General features: G+C 33.1%; 4 protein-coding genes across 9 annotated transcripts; 3 read left to right on the plus strand and 1 right to left on the minus strand.

Moving 5' to 3' along the window:
- Window positions 1–821: 821 nt before the first annotated feature.
- LOC102607804 (serine/threonine-protein kinase CTR1-like) lies at window positions 822–9,700 on the plus strand. 6 transcript variants are annotated; one of them, XR_008053993.1, is made up of 18 exons: window positions 826–1,356; window positions 2,095–2,396; window positions 2,490–2,634; window positions 2,907–3,010; window positions 3,672–3,880; window positions 4,497–4,535; window positions 4,619–4,942; window positions 5,075–5,115; window positions 6,089–6,157; window positions 6,298–6,398; window positions 6,522–6,606; window positions 6,759–6,857; window positions 7,574–7,642; window positions 7,726–7,857; window positions 8,323–8,417; window positions 8,604–8,777; window positions 8,981–9,025; window positions 9,126–9,700. XR_008053993.1 is itself a non-coding variant. In XM_006492120.4 (17 exons), exons 1-16 carry the CDS (start codon window positions 1,057–1,059, stop codon window positions 8,701–8,703), a joined length of 2,214 nt encoding a protein of 737 aa, XP_006492183.1. In that variant the 5' UTR covers window positions 826–1,056; the 3' UTR covers window positions 8,704–8,716; window positions 8,981–9,700. The 6 variants fall into 6 exon arrangements, 3 of the variants coding, with proteins under 3 accessions (XP_006492184.1, XP_006492183.1, XP_024948747.1); XR_372223.4 differs by having other exon boundaries at window positions 8,604–8,716; XM_006492120.4 differs by having other exon boundaries at window positions 8,604–8,716; window positions 8,981–9,700.
- A 1,220-nt stretch (window positions 9,701–10,920) lies between these two features.
- On the plus strand, window positions 10,921–14,242 carry LOC102608776 (uncharacterized RNA-binding protein C1827.05c). The gene is made up of 10 exons (XM_006492122.4): window positions 10,921–11,115; window positions 11,227–11,329; window positions 11,426–11,540; window positions 11,657–11,712; window positions 11,806–11,853; window positions 11,943–12,040; window positions 12,924–12,993; window positions 13,116–13,226; window positions 13,738–13,783; window positions 13,902–14,242. Exons 2-10 carry the CDS (start codon window positions 11,231–11,233, stop codon window positions 13,904–13,906), a joined length of 648 nt encoding a protein of 215 aa, XP_006492185.1. The 5' UTR covers window positions 10,921–11,115; window positions 11,227–11,230; the 3' UTR covers window positions 13,907–14,242.
- Window positions 14,243–15,159: 917 nt separating this feature from the next.
- LOC102609070 (uncharacterized) lies at window positions 15,160–15,776 on the minus strand. Its single transcript, XM_006492123.4, has one exon. The coding sequence runs from the start codon at window positions 15,747–15,749 to the stop codon at window positions 15,267–15,269; it is 483 nt and encodes a 160-aa protein (XP_006492186.1). The 5' UTR covers window positions 15,750–15,776; the 3' UTR covers window positions 15,160–15,266.
- Window positions 15,777–23,102: 7,326 nt separating this feature from the next.
- LOC102609363 (trihelix transcription factor PTL-like) lies at window positions 23,103–25,674 on the plus strand. The gene is made up of 2 exons (XM_006492124.4): window positions 23,103–23,630; window positions 24,358–25,674. Exons 1-2 carry the CDS (start codon window positions 23,239–23,241, stop codon window positions 25,484–25,486), a joined length of 1,521 nt encoding a protein of 506 aa, XP_006492187.1. The 5' UTR covers window positions 23,103–23,238; the 3' UTR covers window positions 25,487–25,674.
- Window positions 25,675–25,945: the final 271 nt, after the last annotated feature.

Here is a 25,945-nt window from a genome sequence, read left to right on the forward strand (position 1 = left end):
AGAATTAATAAATGAATCGTATTCTTTATATTTATTTATATACAATTATGTATCAAATAATAATTAATAAACACAAAATTGGACAAAAAAATATTACAAAGTTTTTCATTTCATTCATCTCATTACACATATTTTCCTTTTTGTATTATTCTCTATTACTTACAAAACTAACTTTACAACTTTGTGCTTATTTTGTATGGTTTATTTAATGATTATAAATAATTATTTAATTTCATAATTTCTTTTTAAATATTTTTGTTGTTTGTTTATTTTCTTATTAGAACTTTTAAAATTAAATACTTTATCTTGTATGTACTAGTAATTTTTAAACTTTTGGTAGTAGAGATTGAAAAGTAATTTTTTAAAAAAATATTCACAATCTTATTTCATTCATTTCATAACGTAATTTTAAAAAACTTACCCATTAAATTAATTTTATAATTATTAATAAAAACTCTTATTATCAACCAAACAAAAAAAAAATTTAATAAAAACTCTATTCGCAAAAACTTTATTAACCAAAATTCTATTTGAAAAGTTATACTAAGTGAACTCCTACTAATTTTTGTTCTAAGAATTTAAAAATTATAAACATAAATAAGTAATTTAATTAAATAAATTATATCCAAAATTTTGACCCATTTATTATAATAAATCAATTTTTTCAAATTCGAACATGTTTAATTCAAATAAAATAAAGTGTGAGAGATTTTTTCAAACTTGATCTTTCATGATCAACGGTTCTGATTCAACGCAACCCACAGAAGATAAAAAAAAATCCTCTAAATTCTGTGAACCCAGACACTAACATCAAAAGAGGCCAAACAAGTGCTTTGAAACAGTAACTCCAATCATGTACACAAGTCGCCTGATTAGGAAAACCAGTCAGCAACACCACCGCCAACATAACAGCACAACTCGACATTTTGAAAGCTACTTCCATCAACCAAATTCTTGCCCCGCTAAGGAACTTATTCTTTTGCTTTTCACAAGTAACCAAACAAAGCGCTTTCTTTTTATGTTAACACATCGTTTTCAATGTGATTGTTTGTATGTATGTATGTTTGTATTGGTGTATGGGCAGCTAAGTTATTGATTTGTGAGGTTGAGGGATTTTTTTTTTTCCTTATCTTTTTGATTTTTTTGATAATGGATGAGGAGGGATTCGGGGTTGGGAATGAAATGGCGCCGTGTAAGAGCTGGGCACAGCAAACTGAAGAGAGTTACCAGTTGCAGCTTGCAATGGCTCTTAGACTTTCCTCCCAGGCTGCTTCTGCTGATGATCCCCATTTCTTGGCTTTGAGTTCTTGTGACCGTCATACTGATTCTGCTGAGACCGTCTCTCATCGATTTTGGGTATGTGTTTTTTCTTTTTCTTTTGCTTTTTTTGAATTCCTTCCCCTTTTTGCTTGGTGAGTACCTTTTCTTTTTTGTATGTTGGGTTTGTTTGGTTGCTGAGAAAATGAGAAAATTTAGATTGGATTGGACACAAGAATTAAATTTACTTAGTAGGATTTGTTCAAAATTTGTCCTTTTTTTAAGTTGTGTTGGAGTTCAAGACGTTTATGATGCTAGTAGTGTTCATTGGTGTTGACACATGGAAACCAAGTACCTGCATAATTTTGAAGTCTTAAGACAACTGAGCTTTGAAAGAACTGTGTTTTTCAGTTGTTCTAGATATAAGGGTACAGTTGAAAGTTGCATTTGATACACAGGATGGTTAAAATTTAGACTTTCAAAACATTCCTGTTTTGGATTTCAGAAACTACCCGGTTGATCGTCATCCAAATGGTTCGTGTTGTCTATGATTTTGAAATATTTACACCTAGACTCAAACTTAACAGAACAAACCGAGGCCTTTTCTTTTTGTAAATCTCATTTGTTGGCAATTTGAAGTGAAGAAAGATATACTATTTTAAAGCACAATTGTTATTGGGTAGAATGTTATATACATCCATTTATGGTATAATTCACCAATCATGAAAGACAAAGGACCATGAACTTCATAAATAGCACTAATTAATTTTCTTTAGAAGTTGTAATGTTTGCAATAGATTTTTCTGCTTAAAGTCCTCTAATTTTCACTTGCACCAGGTGAATGGCTGTCTGTCTTATTTTGACAGAATACTGGATGGGTTTTACCTGATCCATGGGATGGATCCATATACATGGAGTATTGGTACAAACCAACGAGACGCTGGTCTAATCCCACCTTACAAATCATTGAAGGCTGTTGATCCTTGTAATAATCTGTCAATTAAAGTCATTTTGATCGATAAATCTAGTGACCCTAATTTGAAGGAACTACACAACAGGGTACTGTCTCTTTTGTGTGACAGGATCACTGCTGAAGAAGCCGTTCATCAGCTCGCAAATCTTGTTTGCAACCACATGGGGTGAGTTTTCTGGTTACCATATTTTGTTTATTACTAGAACTTCTTGAATTCTTCATCTACTATTCTTCTTAACGAGGTCTCATTCGTCATAAGGGGTACAACGTCTACAGAAGAAGAAGAATTTGATAAACAGTGGTCGGAGTGTGCTGAACACTTGAAAGACTGCCTCAACTCTGTAGTACTTCCGATTGGAAGCTTGTCTGTTGGCCTGTGTGTCCATCGTGCTCTATTGTTTAAAGTAAATCTATCAACTTGGTTCTAGATTGATCTTTCTGCAACTTGTCCTTGTTGCCTATAATAGCCATTTTATTTGTCGTTGTTCTTAGAGGAATGATACACTTTGATTCCATAGTTATTTGTTTGTTCCTTCTGGTGCTTTAAATGCTGATAAACTTAATTTCTTATATTACAATATATTGAGCATCGGTTTATGTTTCATTTCTTGAATGATAGAGATCTCTGTGAAAACATACGGAGGATCAAGATTACTGATGACTGGGAGTTTTGCAGGTGTTAGCAGACTTAATTAACTTACCATGCCGAATCGCAAAGGGATGCAAATATTGTAGGAGGGACGATGCTTCATCCTGCCTGGTGCAAATTGGTCCTGATAGGTATATCATGTTGACTATAGTTGATTGGACTTTTTTCTATACTTTTATTTTCATTTTAGGGAATGTTCATGCATCTTCAAGTGGTTGAAAAAGTCATAGCTTATTATAAGTCTAAGTTTTTGAAGGTAACAATCCATAAGCAATTAATAAAGAATTGCACAATTTAGAGTTAGAGAGGGTGGAAAAGATGAGAACATGAGTTCGATAGGTTTGATTATGTTTCTTATCTACCCAGACATATTAGATGATTTAGCTCGGTCTGTTGACTTGTACAATACCGGAGTGTAAAAGGTTGATAAATAAGGGAAGATGAAGCACTTCGTCACCCATACATGAGCACAAGAGTAAAGTTGATGATGCATCTTGGACTGTAAAATTTGTACTAGGAAAATTTGGAAAGAGTTTATTTAAGTAAAGATTGATGATGTGAAACAAGTGTGTCAAAATATACATGTGCTATATGCATTGGTTTTTTTTTCCCCCCCCACTTCCACACAGAATTTTGTTAGCTTTGGGAACAAGCATATAGCTGGTTGAGATCATTTCTCACACTTGAAATTATTTTTGAAAGCTAGATGTCTACTATTATGTTGTAGTTATATTTAATTGTAATCAAAACATTGTCTCTTAGTGGTAGTAGATTAATGTGTATTATTTCCAGGGAGTATTTGGTTGATTTGCTTGAGGATCCTGGAGTTTTAAGCAAGCCTGATTCCTCTCTCAATCGTACAGCTTCAGTATTTGTTTCTTCGCCCTTATATCATCCAAGGTTTAAAGCTGTAGAGACTGTTGAGAACATCAGGTCATTGGCCAAATTGTATTTCATCGACAATCACTCACCTAAATTTGATCTAGATGATGATCCCTCAGGTGATTACAATGTTCCCTTTTGCTGTTTTATTTAAAATTTGTTTGTCATAATGATTGAAATCCAGAGAATCTTACCTTGAGATAATATTCTACTTCATAAGTCTTCTACAAAATTTTACTCCTCATTCATAATTGCTTGGACTAAGGAGTGTTGTTTTATGCCTGGCATGCTCATAATGTCTACTCACGAAAAAAGAAAATTAATAATACATCTGGGTTATGTTAATGTACAACCAAAACTTTGATACCCTCAGAGATTTTCTTGCATTTAGGATTTGTTTTCACGACAAAGAAAGTGCTATAAGTGTGCTTGTACATAGAATTCAAATACATGAGATAAAGTACAAGCTCATAAATCATGGTACCGTTTGATATATTAATAGAACTGATCCCTTACAAACAGGTTCTTGGATGGTTAATTTGGTTTCTGTCCTAACTCTAAGGATTATTTATATGAGTTGATTGCCTACAGGGCTTGAACCACTGAGGCACTGACACTTGCACCTGGCAGTCGAAAAATATTATTGATACACAAACAATGACCTGAATAACTGACATACTTGTCAAGTGATTTTGAATTAAACTTTACAAAGATTTTGCTTCGTGTCAAAAACAGGTACTGCTATTGATCAAGACTATAAGCCTGATCCACAAGGTATAAATCCATTTACTATGAAACTGTTTGATAAGAACAACTTTTGTCCACTTCAAGCAATAACCATAAATCTTGTGTGTCAGCTCTGTTCCAAAGAGCTTCATGGAATGTTACTGCTGATAGAGATTTGCAGATGCAGAATCCGTCCGGTCCGTCTACTCATGTCATTGACTCGTCAAACTTCATCAAAGGTCCTCTTCTAAGAAGTCCTGTAAAACCATTTCGGCATAGAAAAAGTCATGAAACTTCAGCTTTCTCTACGCTAAAGCCTTATGTGACAAACAATCATTTGCTTATGGAGGCTAATCTGTCAGTAATGAGTACATCAAATAGAGAACTTTACCTTGAAGAGGAAGGATTAGAAATCCGATGGAGTGAACTTTTGATAAAGAAGAAAATTGGGGAAGGTGTGTGTTAACTCCCAAAGGACTCAGAACTGTATGCTGCACCAATCATCAATGTTTTGAAATTATAATCCATCCATAACGCATAGATATCGTTGAGGAGACCTCACATGAATGTTTTTGAATGCTTTTCAGGTTCTTTTGGAACTGTTTATCATGCTGAATGGCGTAATTCAGTGAGCCTTTTTTTTTTTTCTATATATATTGAGTAGAGTAATATTGCTTTACATGTTTGTGCTTATTAGTTAATATATAGTTGACTGGATTCTAAGTTTCTATTTCTTTTTCTTAGTTTTGTTCCATAAATATAAAACCCCAAGAAATTGGATATATGCATGTGAAAGATCTCTCTTGTTTAGGATTTTTACTTTCATTTCAGTTTGCTCATATTCAATTTCTGATCAATATTTTTAGGACACAGTTTAATGAACATTTTTGTCTTTAATAAAACTTAGTAAACTTTCTTCATCTTGTTTTTTCGCTTAGTGGGCTAAAATTTATATTTGGGCATTAAAAAATATATTATTCGAAGTTGCTAGATGTCCTCTTGGAATGCTTGTAGATGAGACTTTTGTAATATTGGGGAAAACCGCCCTATTTTCCTGGCCACTGTTTACTTCCGAAAAAAAAAAAAAAGAATAGGAGCAAAATGGAATTTCCTTTTCTCTTTTCTGTTTCCAACTTTTGAAATTTGTATTGTTCACAAGATCATTCGGTTTTGTTATTTAAGAGACAACCTATTTACTGAAAATCATTTTATTAGTTCGGAAAGTGAACATCTTCTAGAAGCCTTACCATAAATGTGAGTCAAAGAAAATATTGAGAGGGGATAATCTCATACACATAGTCAGTTCCACTTATTTTTTATTGACGCAAGAGAATTAATCATATCATTCTAAGATTTGGCACTGCATAGAATAATCTGTTTTGCTTGCATTTACAGCATCCTAATGGCAGTTTAAAAGTTCTGAACTTATGATGTCTCTTTAATTTCCCCACGCATAAATGTTTAATATAATGATAAGCTTTCATGTTTTTCCCATTCCTTTTAAATTTTCTACCATGCTGAAACAATTTTGTTTAACTTCGTGTTCCAATTTTAATGCTGAATGTGTTTTGCTTGTTTAATACCATGCTTCTTACTCTCAGGATGTTGCTGTCAAGATTCTCATTGAGCAAGAATTCCATGAAGATCGCTTCAAGGAATTTTTAAGGGAGGTACGTCCTGGCTGCTTTTTGCATTATAAAATGATACAACAATGAAGCATGAAAGAAAGCTAGAAACCCTGCTCTTTCTTTCTTTAAGATTGTTTTTTTATCATTTTTAGCTGTATTGAATTGAAAATTTTCTCTGTTAGGTTGCAATCATGAAAGGTCTGCGGCATCCAAATATTGTTCTTCTAATGGGTGCTGTTACCGAGCCTCCAAACTTGTCCATTGTGACAGAGTATTTATCAAGGTATCAGGAGTTGTTGCAATGTCTCTTTTTGGTATTTCCTTATTGAGGTCATAAAAAATGGAAGGCTCTTTTGGACAATCAGTGTTATATGTCAGTAAATAGAATTCATGATTTGGATTGCAGAGGCAGCTTGTATAAACTCTTGCATATCCCTGATGCTAGAGTTGTAGTGGATGAAAGACTTCGCCTTAATATGGCCTATGACGTGGTATGTATGTTAGATCTTTTAAGTTTAATTTTTCTAATCAAATGCTGAGTGACATTTTGCATGGTCAATTTCCAGCATAAATATCAACTTCCACATTGGTCATCAATTTGTACTTTCCATTGGATTTAGGAGCTGTTTATTGCTCTGTACAGGCAAAGGGGATGAATTATTTACACCAGCGTAGACCACCAATTGTTCATCGAGATTTGAAGTCTCCAAATCTTTTAGTGGATAGTACTTACACCGTTAAGGTCAGTGTTAGAAATTCATTCTTCCAGATATGCTTTAAAGTTCGCATTCATTTCTTTTGCTTTAAATATGTTTTTCTCCTCCTTTTTGGTCAAAAGCAAAACCTACCTACCAGGGTGGCAGCTGAGGTGTTATGTTACTGGAAAAAGAAATTACAAAATAATAAAGAAAGGGAAATATTTTGGGTAAAAGACAATAAGGAAATAGCTATAATTAGATGCTAAACTAGGAAATACCATTAGTTTAACATTGCAACCAGAGAGGCAAATACATGGCAGTGGAATTCATGTTATCATGGGTGATTTTATTTCCTTTTTTTTTCTGATCGGAATGCCAGAGTCTATTTACTCAAACAATACAAGAAATGTAAATTATATTTTACTGTTCTTGGGTCATCGTATTTATCTTGCATCACGGACCAGCTTGTTGACTGTTGGATCCTTCCTCTTGTTGAAATAACTTTTTTACAGTCAAACAAATGGTACAAATTAGAAAAAGATTTTCTGTACAATTTGTTAATCTCTTTTCTCTCTTAGGAAATTGCCTTTAGTCTGACCTTAGTTGTTCATTCTCTGAGCTGTTTCTATACATCAATTAATTAGGTTACTCCACTTTATCTTAACACGGGCAGCTTTTAATGCATTGTACGTGAAATTTATTTAAGATGTGATAATAATGAACTTATTTACTTCTTTTGATGTTGTATATGATATTCCAGGTCTGTGATTTTGGTCTTTCTCGCTCAAAGCCAAACACATATATTTCATCAAAAACTGCCGCAGGAACTGTAAGTTTTATTTAAAATGTTGATTTCCGTTCAAAGGAAGCATGGGATAAATTTTAGTAATTTTTTTTCTTTTTATTTATTAGCCAGAGTGGATGGCACCGGAAGTTCTCCGTGAGGATCCATCAAATGAGAAATCTGATGTCTTCAGCTTTGGTGTGATCTTGTGGGAACTTATAACTCTGCAAAAACCTTGGAGAAATTCAACTCCTTCTCAGGTCCTTAATCTATTCCTTGGCGGCAAAGCAAGTTTGGTTAATGAATTTATTGATTATGACCAATAGAAAACAAATAAAAAATAATCACTGACAATGACAAGATATTTCCACGCTTGATCACTGGTTAAGAAAAATTAAATTCCTTTGAAGGTGACCAACAAAATTTTGCATCTGTAAGAAACACAATAGGAAAACAGATTTTACTGATGAAATCTGTTTAAATATTTTCCCCCTTTTTAATAAACAGTATAGCTATTAGCTCGAAAAATAACTACTAATGGCAAAAAGAAGGATCCTGAAAGAGTAGTTGAATATCATGCTGATAAAGTAGGAGTTAAACTCTCTGCCTCCCTTGAGTGCTTTTTTATTCTTCTTGTTCTGGAACTGTGATAAGATTTGACACCTGAGAGTCTGGACGACTTATTTTAGGGATGTTGCTAAAAGAATATGACATTAATTTTGCAGGTCATTTCTGCTGTTGGGTTTAAGGGTAGAAGGCTTGAGATTCCCAAGAATGTAAATCCAATGGTGGCTGCCTTAATTGAGACCTGCTGGGCCGAGTAAGTTCACAACCTACTTCAAAAAAATCCCAGGGTTGATTCTCTTAATTTTTTCTGTTAATGAAAAATGGTTTTATCTTTATGATATGTGATCCAGCATAAGGCACTAATCGAGCATAAGGCACTAACTCACAACATTATTCATTGCTTCACCTCTCCCTGATAATGCACTTTAATTATCTGCAGAGAGCCTGAAATTCGTCCTTCTTTCCCCAGTATTATGGAAACTTTACAACAATTGCTCATGAGTTCTGTTTGTCAGCCACTCTCAGCACAACCCTTGTGACAAATCCAGAGGGGTAAAAACTCAATAACAATAGTTGTTAATATGATAGTAGTTCTCATTTGCTAATCATACGGGTACTCCTGCTCTTCCATGCCAGCTTCAAAATTCAGTTATTAATGTTGTTTCTTTCTGGTATCAGTTTATTTAGCCAAAGCTATATCGCATGCATAGGTTAATTTGTATAGCAGGTTTGGTAGCAGGTTTGGTAGCAGGGTGCATTCATTCTAGTGTTGATAGCTTTATGAAAGTCCTAATGTCCAAATGTGAAACTATGCAGGATTTTTGCCATGTACATTTTGTTGCTTTTGCCAATTAAGCATAGGTAAAAGAGCTGACATTCACATATATATTTTCATATTCTTGTCTATCTAAGCCAACGAGCAAGACATTGATCAGTCTTATCTTGCAACCTCAACTATCAGGGAAATTTTGTTCCATACTCCAGTACTTTGTAGCTGCTTGCTGTATATTAGCTGAAACTTGTCAAGATATTAAAGCCATCTTGGCGGAAGTACAAAGAGTTTACATAGAATTCTATTTGCACTGGGCTTTACTGCTTACTAGTGTCGTGCACTGTTATTTGGAGCAATTATTAGTCAGATTCATACATCTTTTTTATCCTGACTGCTACATCAAAGGTTAAAGTTACTTGATCATCCTGAATGGTATGTTACTGTGAGATCACAACTGGCATTGAAGTTGGGCAAGTTTTCAGCCGGGGTTTGTGTATTATATATATGTACAATCATGGAGAGTGAGTGATTTATCAATCACAAAGCTGCTTGACATATATCCCTTTAAAGCTTGAGCTACTTCGGGTCTAGGGTTACAGGCAATTTGTCGATCACAGGACTGCTAACTATTCGTAGTTGCATAATGCATACCTTGATTCTGTGTGTAAATTGTTCCTAGTGCAAGTTTGAGACTTACTCGTGGCCGTGTCAAAGATTGCGGAAGAAGTAATGAACTATAAATATCCACCTTTTCTCTTCCTCCATCTCACGCCATGCATGCATGCGGGGGTGGCAATTTCGGTTTTCTTGTTTAAAGAAATTCAAATACTAAGCTGTAGGGATAGCAATGGGGAGGGGAGGGAGAGGACTAACATCCCCGTACTCATTCTCAATGTTTTACATATGTACCCATTTCCTCTGCGTTTCCATTAGAATTGCTTGAGTGGATTTCCGTTCTCTTCTCGAATAATAACAGGAGATCCCCAAGGGTTCCTGACCCTAAATAATTTATATCTTTTTAGTTTTTAAATTTAATTTAATCATATTAACCTAAAAATATATGAAATAAAATGAGAATAATCGTGAATGGGTCTTATTTCATTCTACTCTTTCAAACTTTTGATATATATATTATTCAAATAATGATTTTCAAAATAAAATTTAAATAATGTAATTTTTATACAATATTGACGTGATTGTTGTGCATGAGTAATGATATATGATCACCGACTATGGCGCAACAAAGCCGCATGTGTGGCTGCTAATTGACATTGTGATGAGTTAGGCTATTCGGTCATTGACAACGCGACGTACTATTAGGCTATGATGAGATGAAGATGAGTTAAGTGCTTGTTACTGCGCGAATAATTTGAAAAATATGAGTAAAAGTGTGAGAGAGTGATTTATAATTTGATTTGTGAGTTATATGCTTGTGTGATTGTGTGATTTTGGTTATAGTTAAGTTTAAATTATATTAAGCATTTTATATTAACTAAAATTTATATTATTTGTAAAAATATTTTGATATTTTTTATTCACACTAATATTTAATATTTTAAAATTTAAAATTTATTATTTATTCACTAATAATTTTAAAAAATAAATTAAAAAATTAAAATTAAAATAGGGAAATGGGGAGGGGATGAAGATTTCATTTCATCCATGTCTCTTTCTCGAATAAATAAGTAGGTAAAAAATTGTCTCTTTTTATTTCTTGAATAAGAAATTGAGTATAAAATTGTTCCCTTACTCTCCCTAAATGAGGAAAATTTTCAAGGGTTTCCGTCACCGTGAGAATTTCTGCTATCCCTACTAAGATGATTTCTTATTATCGATAACATTATTGATAAGGGTTTTTTAAAATTTGACAAATATAACATAGTTTACTAGATAAATATAAGTCAATATAATATGATTAATTGTGTAACAAACTCTGAACCTAAACCGAACTACTTTAATAATTTTGTTAATTTTAATCCAACCCGAATCCACTATTGTATATGGGCTTTTTTAAACGAGCCTTGAAATTCGGATTCAATCCAAATCTGTCCAGCCCATTTGTAAACTCGCAATGGTCATATTCACTAAACCCTAGTTCTCTAAAATTCCACTTTGCCTCTCCACAATTTCCTCTCGAGAGACAGCAGGGGCTCACAGGAAGCTACTGAGTAACAAAAAGGTTCATTGTTTTAATTCTAGGGTTTTGCTTTTTTTTTTTAATGAAATTATACACGTTTTAGGGTTTATATGAACAGCACTTAGTTTCTTTCTGATTATTTTTTTCTGCCAGTGAGATGGGGGCCAAGCAAAAGAAAGCATTGAAGAAGAATTTGAAGAAAGTTTCTTCACAGTTACCAGTTCCCAGTGATAAAAAAGGCGCCGCCGATTTCTTGGTTAGCTTTTTTTTTCCTTTTTTATCATAACAATAATGTTGTTGTTGTGGTTATCGAATTTTTCTTTTTTTTTTGTGGGTATTTATTGTATTGAAGCCGCTGGAAGGTGGGCCTGGGCGAAAACTTACTGAGGAGAAGCCACTAGTAAATAAAGCTACGGTGTTATACATTGGCCGGATTCCACATGGGTTCTATGAGAAGGAAATGCAAGGTATATTGATTTTATTGATTTTTGAACTTTTTCTAAAATTGTGTGTTGATTTTATCTATCTGGTTATTGGTTATGTGGGTTTGCTGATTTCTGGCTGATGATTGCTCTGTCTGCAGCTTTCTTTAGCCAATTTGGTGCAATCAAGAGGCTAAGAATCGCGCGGAATAAAATGGTCACGGTCCTTAGCTGTATCTTTGATAATTTCAGTTACACTTGCATTATTATAGCTGACATTAACTCACTTATTGGTCTGATGTTCTTTCAGACTGGACAGTCAAAGCATTTTGGGTTCATCGAATTTAATGATCCTGAGGTTGTATTTCTGTAGGAATTTGATGATGCTCAATTGCTTAAATAATTGTTTCCTCATTTTTGTTCTGACGTAGCTTTTGCTGAGTGTAGGTAGCAGAAGTTGTAGCTGATGCCATGCATGGTTATTTGTTGTTTGAGCACATTTTGCAAGTGCATCTTATTCCTCCAGAACATGTTCATCCAAAACTGTAAGCAGTTAAATAATAATCTCTTACTACAAGTATTAAGGTGTATGAATTTATGATCATTAACCCTATATTATCTAACACTTGAAATTGAATGGGGAATATGGAAGAAAATAAATGAATAGGAAGAGAAGAGAAAGAAATGCAAGTTCTTTTAATTTTTCCCTTTGTGTTGGGGACGGTGGCGGTCATTAAGAGGGGCCATGTGGTTGTTGGTTAAATTAAATAGCAATTCCTGTCCAGAGTTACGTGCACTTACGTTTTGTCTGCAGGCTTGATTAATAAAATATTGTGTTTAATTAGTAGCCATTTGAGGGGGAAGCCTCTCAAGAAGTAAACTCTGAGAATATTTTTCTGTTTTCTTTATTTCTCTAGTCCCCTGGTAACAGAATGATTGAGCCTGTGGGAAAATTTATTAGTTTCCTATCTTCTTAAATTAAAAATGTTCAAAACAATTCATTATATACAAGAAAAGACATTTGTTTAGGCCATTGCTTCTCTAGCTCTGATCTGTATTAATTCTGAACATGCTCAGAAATTACATGGACTTTTCATTTTATCTAGGTATACCTATGTTGGGTACCATGGCACTTGATTTAGGTATAGATTTCAGCTTATACATTTTCATGGGAAATATTAATTTATCTGTGGCATGAAGTGCACTGTCTACCATACTGGTACTAGGGTTCATGAAACCTAGTTCAGAATAAATGAGGATAACCAATAGCCTTATCCTATTATTAGTTACCAAGGTCATCAATGCGTACATTGTTTCATTGTATCTGTGTGCAGGTTATATTTTGTGGAAATGTCTATTCAAGAGCTTGTTGCCATTTGTCTGGGCTGATGATTACTTTTTGCCTCTGCTTTTCCCCTTAATATGTAGATGGAGAGGCTTCAATCCTCGATACAAGCCAGTTGACCGGGTTCAAGTGGAACGTAAGCTACAAAACAAGGTAATATACAGTGGATAAGAGAAGTTTTTTTCATCGTGCTGTTATTTTGATGCTTGTAAAAGGAAATTAAAGAAAAGTATTCCTCTTTCAAGAATTTTGATTTCTTTACAATGATTTTCCAGGAAAGAACTTTGGAAGAACACAAAAAATTGGTGGAGAAAATCTTGAAGCGTGATCAGAAGCGGCGCAAGAGGATAGAGGCTGCTGGTATTGAGTATGAATGCCCTGAAATTGTAAGGAGCATTATTTTGTTTTCCTCTTTAATTAATCATTTAATTTAGGAAGGAAAAGCTATTATCATTGAAATTTCGATGCTTCTTTTCATGAGTACTACTACAATTTGAAGGTTTCAAATTCTGAGATGTATACCTCTAGTTGACACATCATACAGTTGCATGTTGGCCAAACTGCATTAGATGAGTTAGGTTGGTGATAAAGTCACCACAAGTTGATTGGTTTAGTTTGTGATGTTATTTTGGGCATAAACTTTGTCTAAATTTTGGAAAAAGGCTAATTTTCACATCATATATTGAATGAATAATTAATGTTACAGCTTGGATACTCACAAGCCGCTGATGCTGTTGTTTTTATAATTGTCATAATTAGACACAAGTGGATAAAAGCCATACTTATTTTTTTACCTTTTGCTGGGGCATGGCTGAACTTTTACTATTTAACTGTTGCCCGCCGTAGAAGAGAAATAAAGTTGTTTTTCGTTGACTAATGATTTATGCTGTTTTGCAGGTGGGTAATGTCATGCCTGCGCCGAAGAAGATCAAGTTCAATGAAGGTTAGGTTTGCTTTATTGACTAATGATTCATGTTTTTTTCCTCCTCCATAGTAATTGGTGTTTTATATTTTGATGATACCATAATAAGAATGTTTCCTTCTTTGCTTTCCTCTGCCAGGTTGATTGCGCCCCACAGAAGTTCTGACTTAGAGTTCTGTTAAGACTGGAAGGGTTCTTCACTACTTCTCCCTCACCATTGGAAAATAGAGTGGTTTTCTCATATGAGCTGAATCCTAGACTCCCATGGGCTTCTGGATCCCTGAATTACCTAAACAAAGTCGATCTGTACGATCTTTCCTCTTTCGGCTTTTGACAAACTTAATAGATATTTAAAATGTTAACAGATAGTTTCAAAAATGTCGATAATTGTTGTTTGTTTTCTCCAATGTAGTGATCATATTGAGGTTTCTTCTTTTCCATATTCTCTTTGAAAATAAAAATAAAAATCACTTTGACGAACTCTCATAATGTCGTGATTACACTTTGCTAAAACGATTAGTGTGGTAGCTAATGATATAATTGTATTGCTCTTGGAATTAAAGGATCAATCAGCTATGCTTCTCAAGGAAGCATTATCCACCTTCATTGTATCTCACAGAGACACGAAATCAACCACCCCAAAGATCCCAAATAAAGAAATCAAGGGATTTTGAAGCTTCTCCTTCGAACATGGATTATCCATAGAGGTGACTTGCCTCTGTTACGTTTTCAAGAGCCCCCAAGTAGAACATTGTGCTGGCGCTTTGTCTGAATTGCAGAATTTCGCATCATTACTGAGACGTGGAACTTAATATGACACTTTTGTTGTTAAACATAAACCGTAAAACAACTTTTTTAAAGATTGCCGGATGAGTATGTTACGCAGCAACTCATGCAGCATTAAGACAATTTCTAGCGGAAACGTTGTTAAGGACTAGAAAATTTTTCAAGCTAATTAAGGATGCTTATGAAAAAACTAAAAAGAAGATAGAGAATATTTTTACTCGCAAGAGAGAATAAACGAGGTCTTTTCAAAGATGCTTGAGTTGCTTATGTGTTATGTGTGGTGGTGAGGTGTTGAGCAAAATGGTGGGTGTGTTGTGTGTGGTGTCGTGGTGCTGAGCAAAATGGTGGGTATTATGCTCTATTTATAGAGTGGTTTGTTTAGGTTTAGATGGTTCCATGCAAGTAGGTTCTAGCATACATATTTTGATTCAACATTGTCTGTAAGTTTCCAATAAGGCTAGTTAATTATGTTCTGCCATTAACATTAAGCTAATGAATTATGAGTGATGGTAGGTATTCGAACATTTAAGTCTTAATTTAAATTTTTAAGTAATATGACATTTATCATAACGGATAGATAATTTTATAAATTATGATAACCACACATAATATTGAAAATTAAATTGGTACTTAAATATTGAAATTCTAACATCATTCATTAATTATATCCGACTTCAGCAGGACAAAACACAATAGTAAATATAATACATGCCACTACTCAAAGAAGGGTAATGAGAATGAGAATAAGAAGAGCAGCAATGAAAGAGTATTTGAGCGCAGCAACAAGAATAGCCAACGAGATTGTTAATAGCTGCCACAGCACTTGCACACTTGCCCATGTCAGCAGACCCGTCAATCCAACGGCGAATATGTTATCAGGATCCGGGTTCAATACGTCACCCCACTTCAGATTGAACCCTGACGGTCGATCTTTCTCTATATCATCCCCATTATTATTAACAAACGACCCCTTTTGATTTTGATTTTCTTGGTCTTTGCCATTGCTGTTGTCGTTGTTGTTGCTGCTGCTGCTGCTGCTGTCATTCTTAGAATTCTGTGCAAAAAGAATGAATCTTGGAGATAATTTGTAATGGGTTTTGGATTTGAAGCGAAAATCGGAAGGAAATTTGCTGCGTTGGTGATAGATTGGAAGAAGATTTAATAAAATTGGTGAATTTGCGACACACTTGAACCCTAACATGATTTTGTCGAAGCAGGCAAGGGGAGGAAGAACTTGCTAAATTGGCGGTCAAGTGTTGGGCCGGCTGGGTTAATGATGGGCCTGATTTGCCCCATTGGGCATGCTATGGGCTTGGCTTATCTTGCAGACCACATAAGATCTTAATCTTTTGTACGGACTAGGTAAAAGTTTGCTTAAAAGTTAAAGATTGATCCGAGTTGGAATATTTACCTACTAATGTACAATTATCGTCTTTACAACCTTTTGGCACAAGAAAATTAGTCTTTTCACTTGGTCATCAACTTAAGGTTAATATTTATTCACCTTTAAGCAAGAGATTAAAAGCTAGTTTGAAAGTTAATAGTTATTATAAGTGAGCGAAATAAAAAGTAAAATTTTTCATTTGATCTAGGATCATCCATACTCCCTCACGAGTATAATGGTCCTTTTACCTGATATTATTCCTCAGCTCAATAAAACATTAAACACATTTGACTGTAGAGTTCTGATGAAAGCATTAGAGTTGTCATTGTAGCACCCATCAACGTATGAATAACAAATTCTATTCAAGCATTGCTAGTAAAAGTGAGCGAGATGAACACAAATGTGCGATTATCAGCTTGACATCAAATTAATACTTCAATTTTTATCATCGTTATTTAATCTTAAATATGTAAAGATTGCATCTAACTAATCAAGAAAAATTGGTACGAGAGGATACGAGGGATTAGATGGAATCATCAAACCAACGAGGCACGCACTTCACTAGAGGGGAAAAAAACTTGCAAAAATGTTTCCAAACAAAGAGATTACCTAATGATGTCTAAACAAAAAGGGATACTGGCTTTCAGAATCATCATCATCTCCAATCAAATCAGTCACACCCGTTCATTTCCCACCCGGCGCCCACTTCCCATCATTTCATCCGCATTCTGATTTACAGCTGTGATTATAGGACCCACATTCCCTTTTTGGCAAAGAAAATTTAGACAAGCCCCCCCTTTCCCTCCAAAGCTGCTCATACGCTGATAAAAATCCGACTCTTTGTGAATAGCATTAAAGATTTCTTAATTAACTTTAATCATTCGGCAATATCTGCCACGTCAGATGAAGTTTCCCTCGTCATCATTTGCCCTCTCCCAATAATTTCATCTTGGCTTCGCCTCACGGCTCGATCGGCTAACTCCACACACATAAGTGTGATTTGATTCGCTCCTTGTATTTTCAAAATTTAGGGAAAAGATTCATGTCTGGGGCTTTGATTTTGCTAAAATTTGTTTAACTAAGTGATATGAACACTAAAGTTTATAAGGAGAAATCAAATGAAATAGAAAAATTAGATGACAAATAGGGTTAATTCGAGGAAATCTAAACCTCCAAATAAGTATTGATTATTCGATAAACCAATAAATTTCCAATTACAACTTTTATGTTGTCAAAATAATAAACTCCTGATACCTTTTATTGAATAATATCAAGCTTTATATAATAAAGTTTATTTAGGATTACAACCTAAAAATTAGTAACACTAAGCATGTTATCACATAATGCTCCACTAATTACATGTAGTTCCACAAAATAAGTGCAACTACTTTTGACTAGTTCAAAATTAACTAATACCATAAAATTAATTAAATAAAATAGATAATTTTAATTATTTTAATAGTTTGTATCACTAAGAGCGATGATGAGTAATAAATTTTTGTATAAATTGATGTGATCTAAATTTATTGGTTCGACAAAAATACAAAATAGTGGTTCAAGAGTTATTTTATCTAATCAATTGAGCTATATCACATCAGTTTTTATAAGACAAATTTATAATTTTATCTTTAGTTATTTTGATTATCATCTATATTTACTTATTGTACCTAAAGTTATTATTATTAGTTTTAAATACGCTTAAAATTCACTTCATTTCATCAAACACAGAGTACACACATTACGTCACAATACAATAACAGACAAAGCTTAGTAAAAATCTATCACAATAATTGATTAGTCAAACCATAGCATTTCCACACTGAATAACAGAACGAAACCTTGTGCAACACCATCAAATGTCGTGCGCATATCTAACTTAAGCTCCATAGGATGTCCCTCAACTCTTTCATAGCATACTCCTTGAATTGATGTGGGTCTTTCAATTGCTATTGTGATGGATTTTCTCTATAGAGATCCACATATTGTAGCATAAGATCTCCTAGATCTTAATCTCTGACTTTAAAAAAAGAGAGAGAGAGAGAGAGATATACTACAATATACAAAAGAAAAAAAATTACACCACAATACATAAAATAGAATAAGATAAACAAAATCACTATAGATAAAAAGATTTGAGCGAACAAATAAACCAGCACATATATGAAAATCTGAGTGGACAAATCAAACCATAAATCTGAAGATCTGAGTGAAGAAAGAAATACAAAACACAAAAAAAAAATGCAAGAGAAATAAAGGAATTTCTAGTGCAGAATCACTTGAGAAGAAAGTTTTTTGAGCAGTAGGAGAAAGAGGGTGGGGGGGGGGGGGAGAGAGCTATGTTGATAGTTGTATTGTATGTGAATTATATTCATAGAAATAATATTTTGTTCTAGAAAGGTTATATCCAATAAGTACATTTTAGATAATTTTTAAAAGTATAGAAACTAATTAATTTGTCAATTAACTCAAACTGTAAGGAATAAAATGAGCATTTTTTCTCACATGGACGTGTCCATGTTGCATCATTGCTAGCAAATCAATCACCTTTTTTAAAAAGAAAAAAAATACTAGCAATAATATTTTATGCACAATCTGTATATCGTTCAATGCGTGTCACATATAATTATTTACGGCTTGTAAGTTGTAACAATAGTGTTGTTAATGATAACGAAAAAAGTTGGCAATGTAGTATTATCCCATTTGGGCCAGTGAGGACTCGTTACTAGATCTTGATTAAGATTCGAATTTTATTTTGCCATCCGTAATAATAAAAGAACTTACTCTTTTAAAAACTTTTTTTTTTTTCATCTTTCAAATAGCTTTTATGGCTGTGTCTGGGGCTTCAGCTTTTCACGTCACATTACTCTTACGGCTACAGGAGGGGGCCATAAACGTCTGAAAGAAGTAATCAGATCTGAGCGTGTGGCTCAGACATGGACTGAGAATCTTTGACAAAAATGGACGGTTAAGAATCTACAACAGCCACTTGATGATGTCAACAATATCTATGCATGCAGTACGCTTCACGTTCTTTTTCTTCCTTTCGGTCAGAGAATTGAATAAGAAAATCTCAGTTCAAAATCACCAAGACTGGACTACGTGCGTGCCCCAAAATCAATTACCACGCAATAAAGCAGCCCAATAGTTTTTTTCTCTGCCTCTGATGTTGACACAGTGGAATCTCGAAAGAGGAGAAAATAGACGCCATGCTATTTAACAACGAAGTACGTAATTTAGGAGTACTGATATTTGAATGGCACGGTGATAGAAAAGATGTTAATATTCATTATATAGTAACATTTTTACATATTTAAACAATATAATATTCATAAATAGTATTGTCGTTTCTATCCTTCTTGATATCGTTATTGAAGGAAATAAGAATTTATCTTTACACGTATTTTTTATTTATAGAAAACTTGTGATACTTGTTGAACTTAAATATGATGTGGTGAGTACTTGAAAAAGGTACTCCGACGCTCAAGTCAGTGTTTGATTTTTAATCTGATGGAAGTGAGAACAATAAATAAGATTAGGGTTTTTTTTACTTAGGAGGGATCTTCATTTTTTTCTCTTGGATTTTTGGCTTTAATGCCTTTTTAAGGTTAGGGTCTCATACATAAACCTATTTTTCATAAGTATGTGTGAGTATTCACCTCTTTTTTCAACTATTCACAACCAAATCCAATCGAAAAAAATGATGGTAAAGTAGTGTTCATGTGGGTTTTAGTGAGGAAAAATTTTTCAGCCAAGTTTTCCCACAGTAGGCGCCAATGAAGGTAAAAAAATTCCAGCCACCTTCAGTTATAATGTATAAAATACCATTTTCCATAATCTAGAGATTATGAAATTAAGAAAAATGCTAGAGTTAGCACACTGTCATCAAATTAACAGATTCAAGGTCAAAACGATATCGTTCTCTTAACAAAAAAAAAGCACCAAAACAATGTTTTTTTGTCCCTAGTTCTGTGGACCTGATGATCAGATTGCTGTCTCCTGAGCAGTGCTCATTAATTGACACCTAATGGGATGCAATAGAGCTCGTCTCAACATTTTGAGTTTTTCTGGAGAAATTAGAATAAGATTAGGGGATTCCTTATCTTTGTGACTTGCTACTTATTGCATTATATGTGTTACTCACGTAAAGTTAATTGATATTTATTACGATTGCTTATTTAATTCGAAGTGAAGAATACATTGGAAAAATAAGCCATTTTTCACATTTGAATTAAGCAATGTTTAGAGGGCATTTCGGTTCTTTACTAGAGAAAATTTGACATTTTGTGTCGGTAAAATTCTGACTTGACGTCTCCACACCTCATAAGATATTTATATTATTTTATTATAATATAAACAGAACAATGAAAGAACAAATTAAAAAGATTAATGTTCCTCTACTCCTTATAGTTTAGGTTAATTGTCTAGTTAATAGAGTATTTTTAAAAATTATCTCAAAGGTCTATGGTAGTGTTATATATTTGTGTTCCTTTAGATCCATTTAATTATCATCTATATTTATCTGCTGTGAGTTAAATTTATTAAAATTTTTAGTCATACCAAACAAAAATATAATTTAACCTCTATATATATATATATATATATATATATATATATATATATATAGTATTTTTCTTTTTCTTTTAATTTTAATTTTAGAAATATAAAGATCCACTAGACAATTGTCTCAAATTATAGAGACTTAAAGGACATTTACAGAAATTAATATTATATTGGCGCGAACTATAACTCTATTTAAACATAACAATCAATGAAAGGCAATCACATCATGATCTTGGGAATGATTTGGGGTTACCCTTTTCGTAAGAAAATCTGACTAATCTTCTTTTAATTTTCATTATTGCCAAATTAATTCTAACCATTTTTTGTTGTGATTCTTGTAAGGGATTATTAGTAACTTTTTTAGTCAAAGTAAATTTATTAACTGAAATAAAGAGAAGAGAAAATAAATACTAATAAAACTTATAAATTAATTACCGTTAAATTGGTAATCTCAATTAAATAATATCTTTTGATCGGTCTCAACTTAAGGTCAGTTTGAGAATGTTGTAACTTTTAAAATAATTGTTGTTAGCTGTGCTATAGAAATAATAAGCTATGAAGATAATTAGTTAAGTGTTTGGTAAATTTTATTTTCAGAAGTATTGTGAGTTTTGAAAGCAGTTATGAATATTTGGTAAATTTTACTATTAAACTACTAAGAGAAAATAAATAACTAAAATGTAAATAATGTAGAATAAAATTTACTTATACATATAAAAACATGTACATAAAATATTTTTAATTGTGTATTATAATAATTTTAATTAAAAATAAAATCTATAATATATTGATTTTAATTTTTTTATTTTTTTGTCTTAAAACAATTGATAATTAAATTTATAATATAGTGAAACAAATTTAGTAATAACTCAACCAATAAATTGATATTAATAAATTTATATTGATGAATTATGACAAAATTTTATTAAAATATTGATTTTGTTTCTAATTTGAATAAGGATAATTTTGGGTTTAGGTAATAATTTTAAGAATATTTATAGACTTGTATTAAAGGATAGGGAAATTATCATTTGTATACCCTTAGTTTACTCCATTATCAAAAATACTACAACACTTTAAGGGTGTATCAATCGTCTACCCCAAGTTGACAAAATGTATCAGCTGACCACCAAATGATTAGTTGCCGTTTAAGTATGATGACGTCAGAAGGGTAATTTGGTCTTTTCATATGATACAAGTGATAATTTAAGGGTATACAAATGATAAAAAGAGAATTTAAGGGTATACAAGTGATAATTTTCAAGGGTAAAATCGACAATTCACTGTAACTCCGTTAACTTTCAAACGACAACTAACGGTTTGGTGGTTGGCTGATACATTTTGTCAACTAAGGGTGGATGATTGATACACCCTCAAAGTGTTGTAATATTTTTTATAACAGAGCAAATATAGGGTATATGAATGATAATTTCCCTAAAGGATAAAATTGATTCTAAAAATCATAATATAAAAGGTACTCCTTCCCTACTTTTCAAAATAAGTTGCATAAGGGGTTGATTTTGACAAAAGTGATTTTGATTTTTTATTTTTACCAAACACTAAAATTAGCTTTTAGATCTTCTAAATCACTTTTAAACCTCCTAAAACAATCCCAAACAGGTCCTTAGAGTCAACATACTATAAATCAATAATTCAATAAATTTATAAGATAATACATCTTTAAAAAAAAGAGAATATTAAAACATTATTTATTTGCAATCTCTAGTAGGAAAATAAAAGTGAACTTGTTTTTTTATAAACAAGATACAATATCCAATAAAAAAAATAAAAAAAATAAGGATTAGAATCCTCTCCTTGCTTAATGAGCGGCTAAGAATGAATTTTTATTTAATTTTAACATTTAAGCCAACCTTTTTCATTAAATTCTAAAGATGAGGAGGGCCTAAGAGGGAAAAAAAAAATCAAGTGGAGGATCCTTATCCGAAAAACGAATGTAATATAAATTATTGGGTGTTCATGTCCCTTAATGATTTTTGCTGAATTTTTATTTTTTCTACTAGAGTATTAGATATAAAAGAGCACAAAATCAAAGAGAAAAAGGACAACCTCGTTACAAAAACTAAAATGGCCATCAAGAAACCTCTTATCTGTAGGGAAGAAATTATCCTAATATACTTCTATAATTGTGTATTCAAATTGACTCAAGCATACAACTATACAAGTGAAATCTATTTACTCTTAATGAGTAAATAGTTCTATAATACTCAACGGTGCCGCACAAACCCTAAACAGTAAACATTAGCTAAAACAAGAGCCAACAAAATGGGCATTAATGGCTGGGTGCTTTAAGAGATAAGAGACAAAAGGAGTGACTAGTGACTTAGTGAGCCATATATATTGTTGTTGGTCTTAGCCGCCAACAAGACTGGCTTTACACATGAAAATGATCTGGGTCAAAAGTTTAAAATTACAAAAAAATGATCAAATTCTAAGCAATACTGTACCAGTAACACGAGTCATCTAATTACTGCTTCCATAGGGGCATCATCTTCGTTTAGTAATGAAACACTTGTCATCCTTTCATTGGTTACAAAATATACGTACACACTAAGTGGCAGTAGTAAGTGATGAAAGAGTGATGAGAGTTTATGCGGTAGAATCGGATCCTGTCTCCCAAGAAAAAGCGTCCAATTTCTACAGACAAAAAGTCACAAATATTTGACTCTCTCTATCTTTCTTTTGTTAATTCACTCAAAAACCTAATAAAAGTTAAGTGACTGTCTTAATGGCTGATCAGTACGGCCATCAGCTGCCTGATCTCGGGCGCTTGGCCACCGGAAGAACCCATTTTCCGGTGAATCAAGAAACCCCACAACCCTATTTCTTTAACAGGAGTATTAACAATGAGACAGTGATGCTTGCAGCTGGTGAAATGGTGTTGCCTGCAGCAGGTGGGCTTGTTAGGTTTGGTCATCATCATGATTTTGCTGCTGCTGCTACTAATCATCCTACTGCAGTAGTGGATATGGAGAGTAGTGGATGGGGTAATACTAATGAAAGTGGAAATGGTAGATGGCCGAGGCAAGAGACACTTACTCTCCTTGAGATCAGATCTAGACTCGATTCTAAGTTCAAAGAAGCTAACCACAAAAAACCCTTGTGGGATGAAGTTTCTAGGTACCAAATAAATTGCATTTTATTTTTGTTATTTTATGTATCATGTATATATATGTGTGTTTATTATTATCTCTTTGCCGCCATTCAAACTGGTGTTAAATTTTCAATTGATTAAGAAAAAAAAAAAAAACCTGTTTCGGTTTTCTTTTTTTTGGTTAATTTCTATTTCAGTACAGAACAAAGTAAACCAATGTTTGGTGGTGATTGAAAATGGCAAGAGTTTATGAGTTTAGCAGAGAAGAAGTGTTGTTATATCTTATTTTTAACTCGTTTTGTTGTGTGCAAAGATGTAGATTCCTCCGTTGGTTAAGTACCCATAAACAGGTTCTTTGGTGAAGAAAATGACTGTTTAACAGTTCATAACATTCTTTCTGTAAATCCTATATTTCTTTTCTAGTAATAATTATTGGTGCCGTGGACTCGAATCTACATATAATTTAATAAAGCAAGAAGAATCTGTGGCACCTTCTTCAAGATATTAGAGGAACATTTTTTAGATCTTGATTCTTGATCCTTTAATTATTGAGACTGCTTATAATTAATTGTATTATTCTGAGGAATTAATGCTCTTGGCGGTATATAATTATATCTCTAATAATTACTGAGCCATCTTATTAAACTAGGGCTAAGGATTTTCTATGGTGATTATTTTTTATTTCTTCTAATTCTTTTATTTATTTGTTTTGTAGTTATTATTACTTTTTTCTTTTTTATTCTTTTTCTTAAGGATAATGGCGGAAGAACATGGGTACCACAGAAGTGAGAAAAAATGCAGAGAGAAGTTTGAGAATTTGTACAAGTACTACAAGAAAACAAAGGAAGGTAAAGCTGGGAGACAAGATGGGAAGCACTATAGGTTTTTTCGACAACTTGAAGCCCTTTATGGGGAAACAAGCAATAATCAAAATTCAGTTTCAGAATTATCCCCTCTCGACCAAAACACTACTAATTTTCTTCATCAAACACCAAATCAAGAGAATCAAGAGAATCAAGAAGCGTCTAATCATCTTGAGCAGAAGCTAAGTGATCAGAGCTTAAGTTTCTCCAACACATCTGAATTTGAAACGGCGTCTTCAGGAAACAATAATGATGAAGATCTTTCAGCCATTGCCTTTATGATGAACCAAAAATCAATGGAAAAGCACAACAAGATGAATGAGAGCCGAAGTGGTAAAAGGGATAAAAGAAGTAGTAATTGGAAAGGTAAGGTTAAAGAGTTTGTGGATGCACAAATGAGGGAGTTGATGGAGTCACAAGAAGCTTGGATGGAAAGAATGTTGAAGACTATTGAAGATAGAGAGAAAGAAAGGTTGTGTAAAGAAGAAGAATGGAGGAAGCAAGAGATGGCTAGGTTTGATAAGGTGCATGAGTTTTGGGCTAGGGAGAGAGCTTGGGTTGAAGGGCGAGATAACGCGTTAATGGAGGCTTTGAAGAAGGTTACAGGCCGGAGAGAACCAGAAGTAGTTTCGTCATCATCTTTGATAATGCATGATTGTAGATGGAATGAACCCGAGACGTTGAACTTGATGCAACTTATAACAAGTTTGGAAACTAAATTTGAACAAAGTGGATACTCAAATGAAAGCATTTGGGAGGAGATAGCTGCGAAAATGGCAAGTTTTGGTTATTATAGGAGTGCAATTGAGTTTAAAGAGAAATGGGAGAATATGCAAATGTATTATCATCATCATGGGCATGATCAAATTGCTAAGCAAAAGCTTGAAAGAATGGAGTTATTCTTACCTTCTAATAATCCTTATGCAGGAACTCAAGGGCATCAGAGCTGCTTCCACATTCAGCAGATAAATGAAGGGCAGCAGCAATTTTGGGAGAAGGGAAAGACTAAGCGAAACTAACACAAGAGGGCCAAGTTATGGATATGTGTGACAAATTAATGGGGTTTGTTTAGTTTTGTTGTAAGTAAGCACTGACTAAATTCTTGATTGCAAGATAAACCTAATTGCATATGCGTGACTGCATGTGACTTGATCATGGTTACAAAATGGTTTCAGTTTTTTATTTGTGGTTAATTTGGCTCAAAACATCATTGGGGTTTGTGCTTTTGTTTTCAAGAATTATTAAAAATTGTTTTCTTGACAGATTTTTAGGTAAAGATTGCATTTTTCGATGCGTTGGAAGAATTTCTATTATTAAGAGATAACATAATAAGGTATTTTTTCTTTGATGAATTTATTATGTTCTTGTATTAATATCTTCACCATCAAGCCCATATTTTAGGAATTTGGTTGAATGATTTTTAAACAGTTAGTTAGTTGGTCACTTCAAATTAAATTTTTTAAAAGAAAGTACTGTAG

This window comes from Citrus sinensis, chromosome 4 (genome assembly GCF_022201045.2).
Source record: "Citrus sinensis cultivar Valencia sweet orange chromosome 4, DVS_A1.0, whole genome shotgun sequence".
In the NCBI taxonomy this organism is placed as follows: Eukaryota; Viridiplantae; Streptophyta; class Magnoliopsida; order Sapindales; family Rutaceae; genus Citrus; species Citrus sinensis.

What these genes read in the sequence shown, in the direction of transcription:
- LOC102609363 (XM_006492124.4), top strand. Translation starts at nt 23,239, where the DNA reads ATGGCTGATCAGTACGGCCATCAGCTGCCTGATCTCGGGCGCTTGGCC. An exon ending in TTGTGGGATGAAGTTTCTAG is followed by an intron (nt 23,631 to 24,357) that starts GTACCAAATAAA and finishes CTTTTTCTTAAG; the next exon opens with GATAATGGCGGAAGAACATG.
- LOC102607804 (XM_006492120.4), top strand. Translation starts at nt 1,057, where the DNA reads ATGTATGTTTGTATTGGTGTATGGGCAGCTAAGTTATTGATTTGTGAG. An exon ending in TCTAGATGATGATCCCTCAG is followed by an intron (nt 3,881 to 4,496) that starts GTGATTACAATG and finishes TGTCAAAAACAG; the next exon opens with GTACTGCTATTGATCAAGAC. An exon ending in AAAGAAGAAAATTGGGGAAG is followed by an intron (nt 4,943 to 5,074) that starts GTGTGTGTTAAC and finishes AATGCTTTTCAG; the next exon opens with GTTCTTTTGGAACTGTTTAT.
- LOC102608776 (XM_006492122.4), top strand. Translation starts at nt 11,231, where the DNA reads ATGGGGGCCAAGCAAAAGAAAGCATTGAAGAAGAATTTGAAGAAAGTT. An exon ending in AAGGCGCCGCCGATTTCTTG is followed by an intron (nt 11,330 to 11,425) that starts GTTAGCTTTTTT and finishes ATTGTATTGAAG; the next exon opens with CCGCTGGAAGGTGGGCCTGG. An exon ending in TCGAATTTAATGATCCTGAG is followed by an intron (nt 11,854 to 11,942) that starts GTTGTATTTCTG and finishes TGCTGAGTGTAG; the next exon opens with GTAGCAGAAGTTGTAGCTGA.
- LOC102609070 (XM_006492123.4), bottom strand. Translation starts at nt 15,749, where the DNA reads ATGTTAGGGTTCAAGTGTGTCGCAAATTCACCAATTTTATTAAATCTT.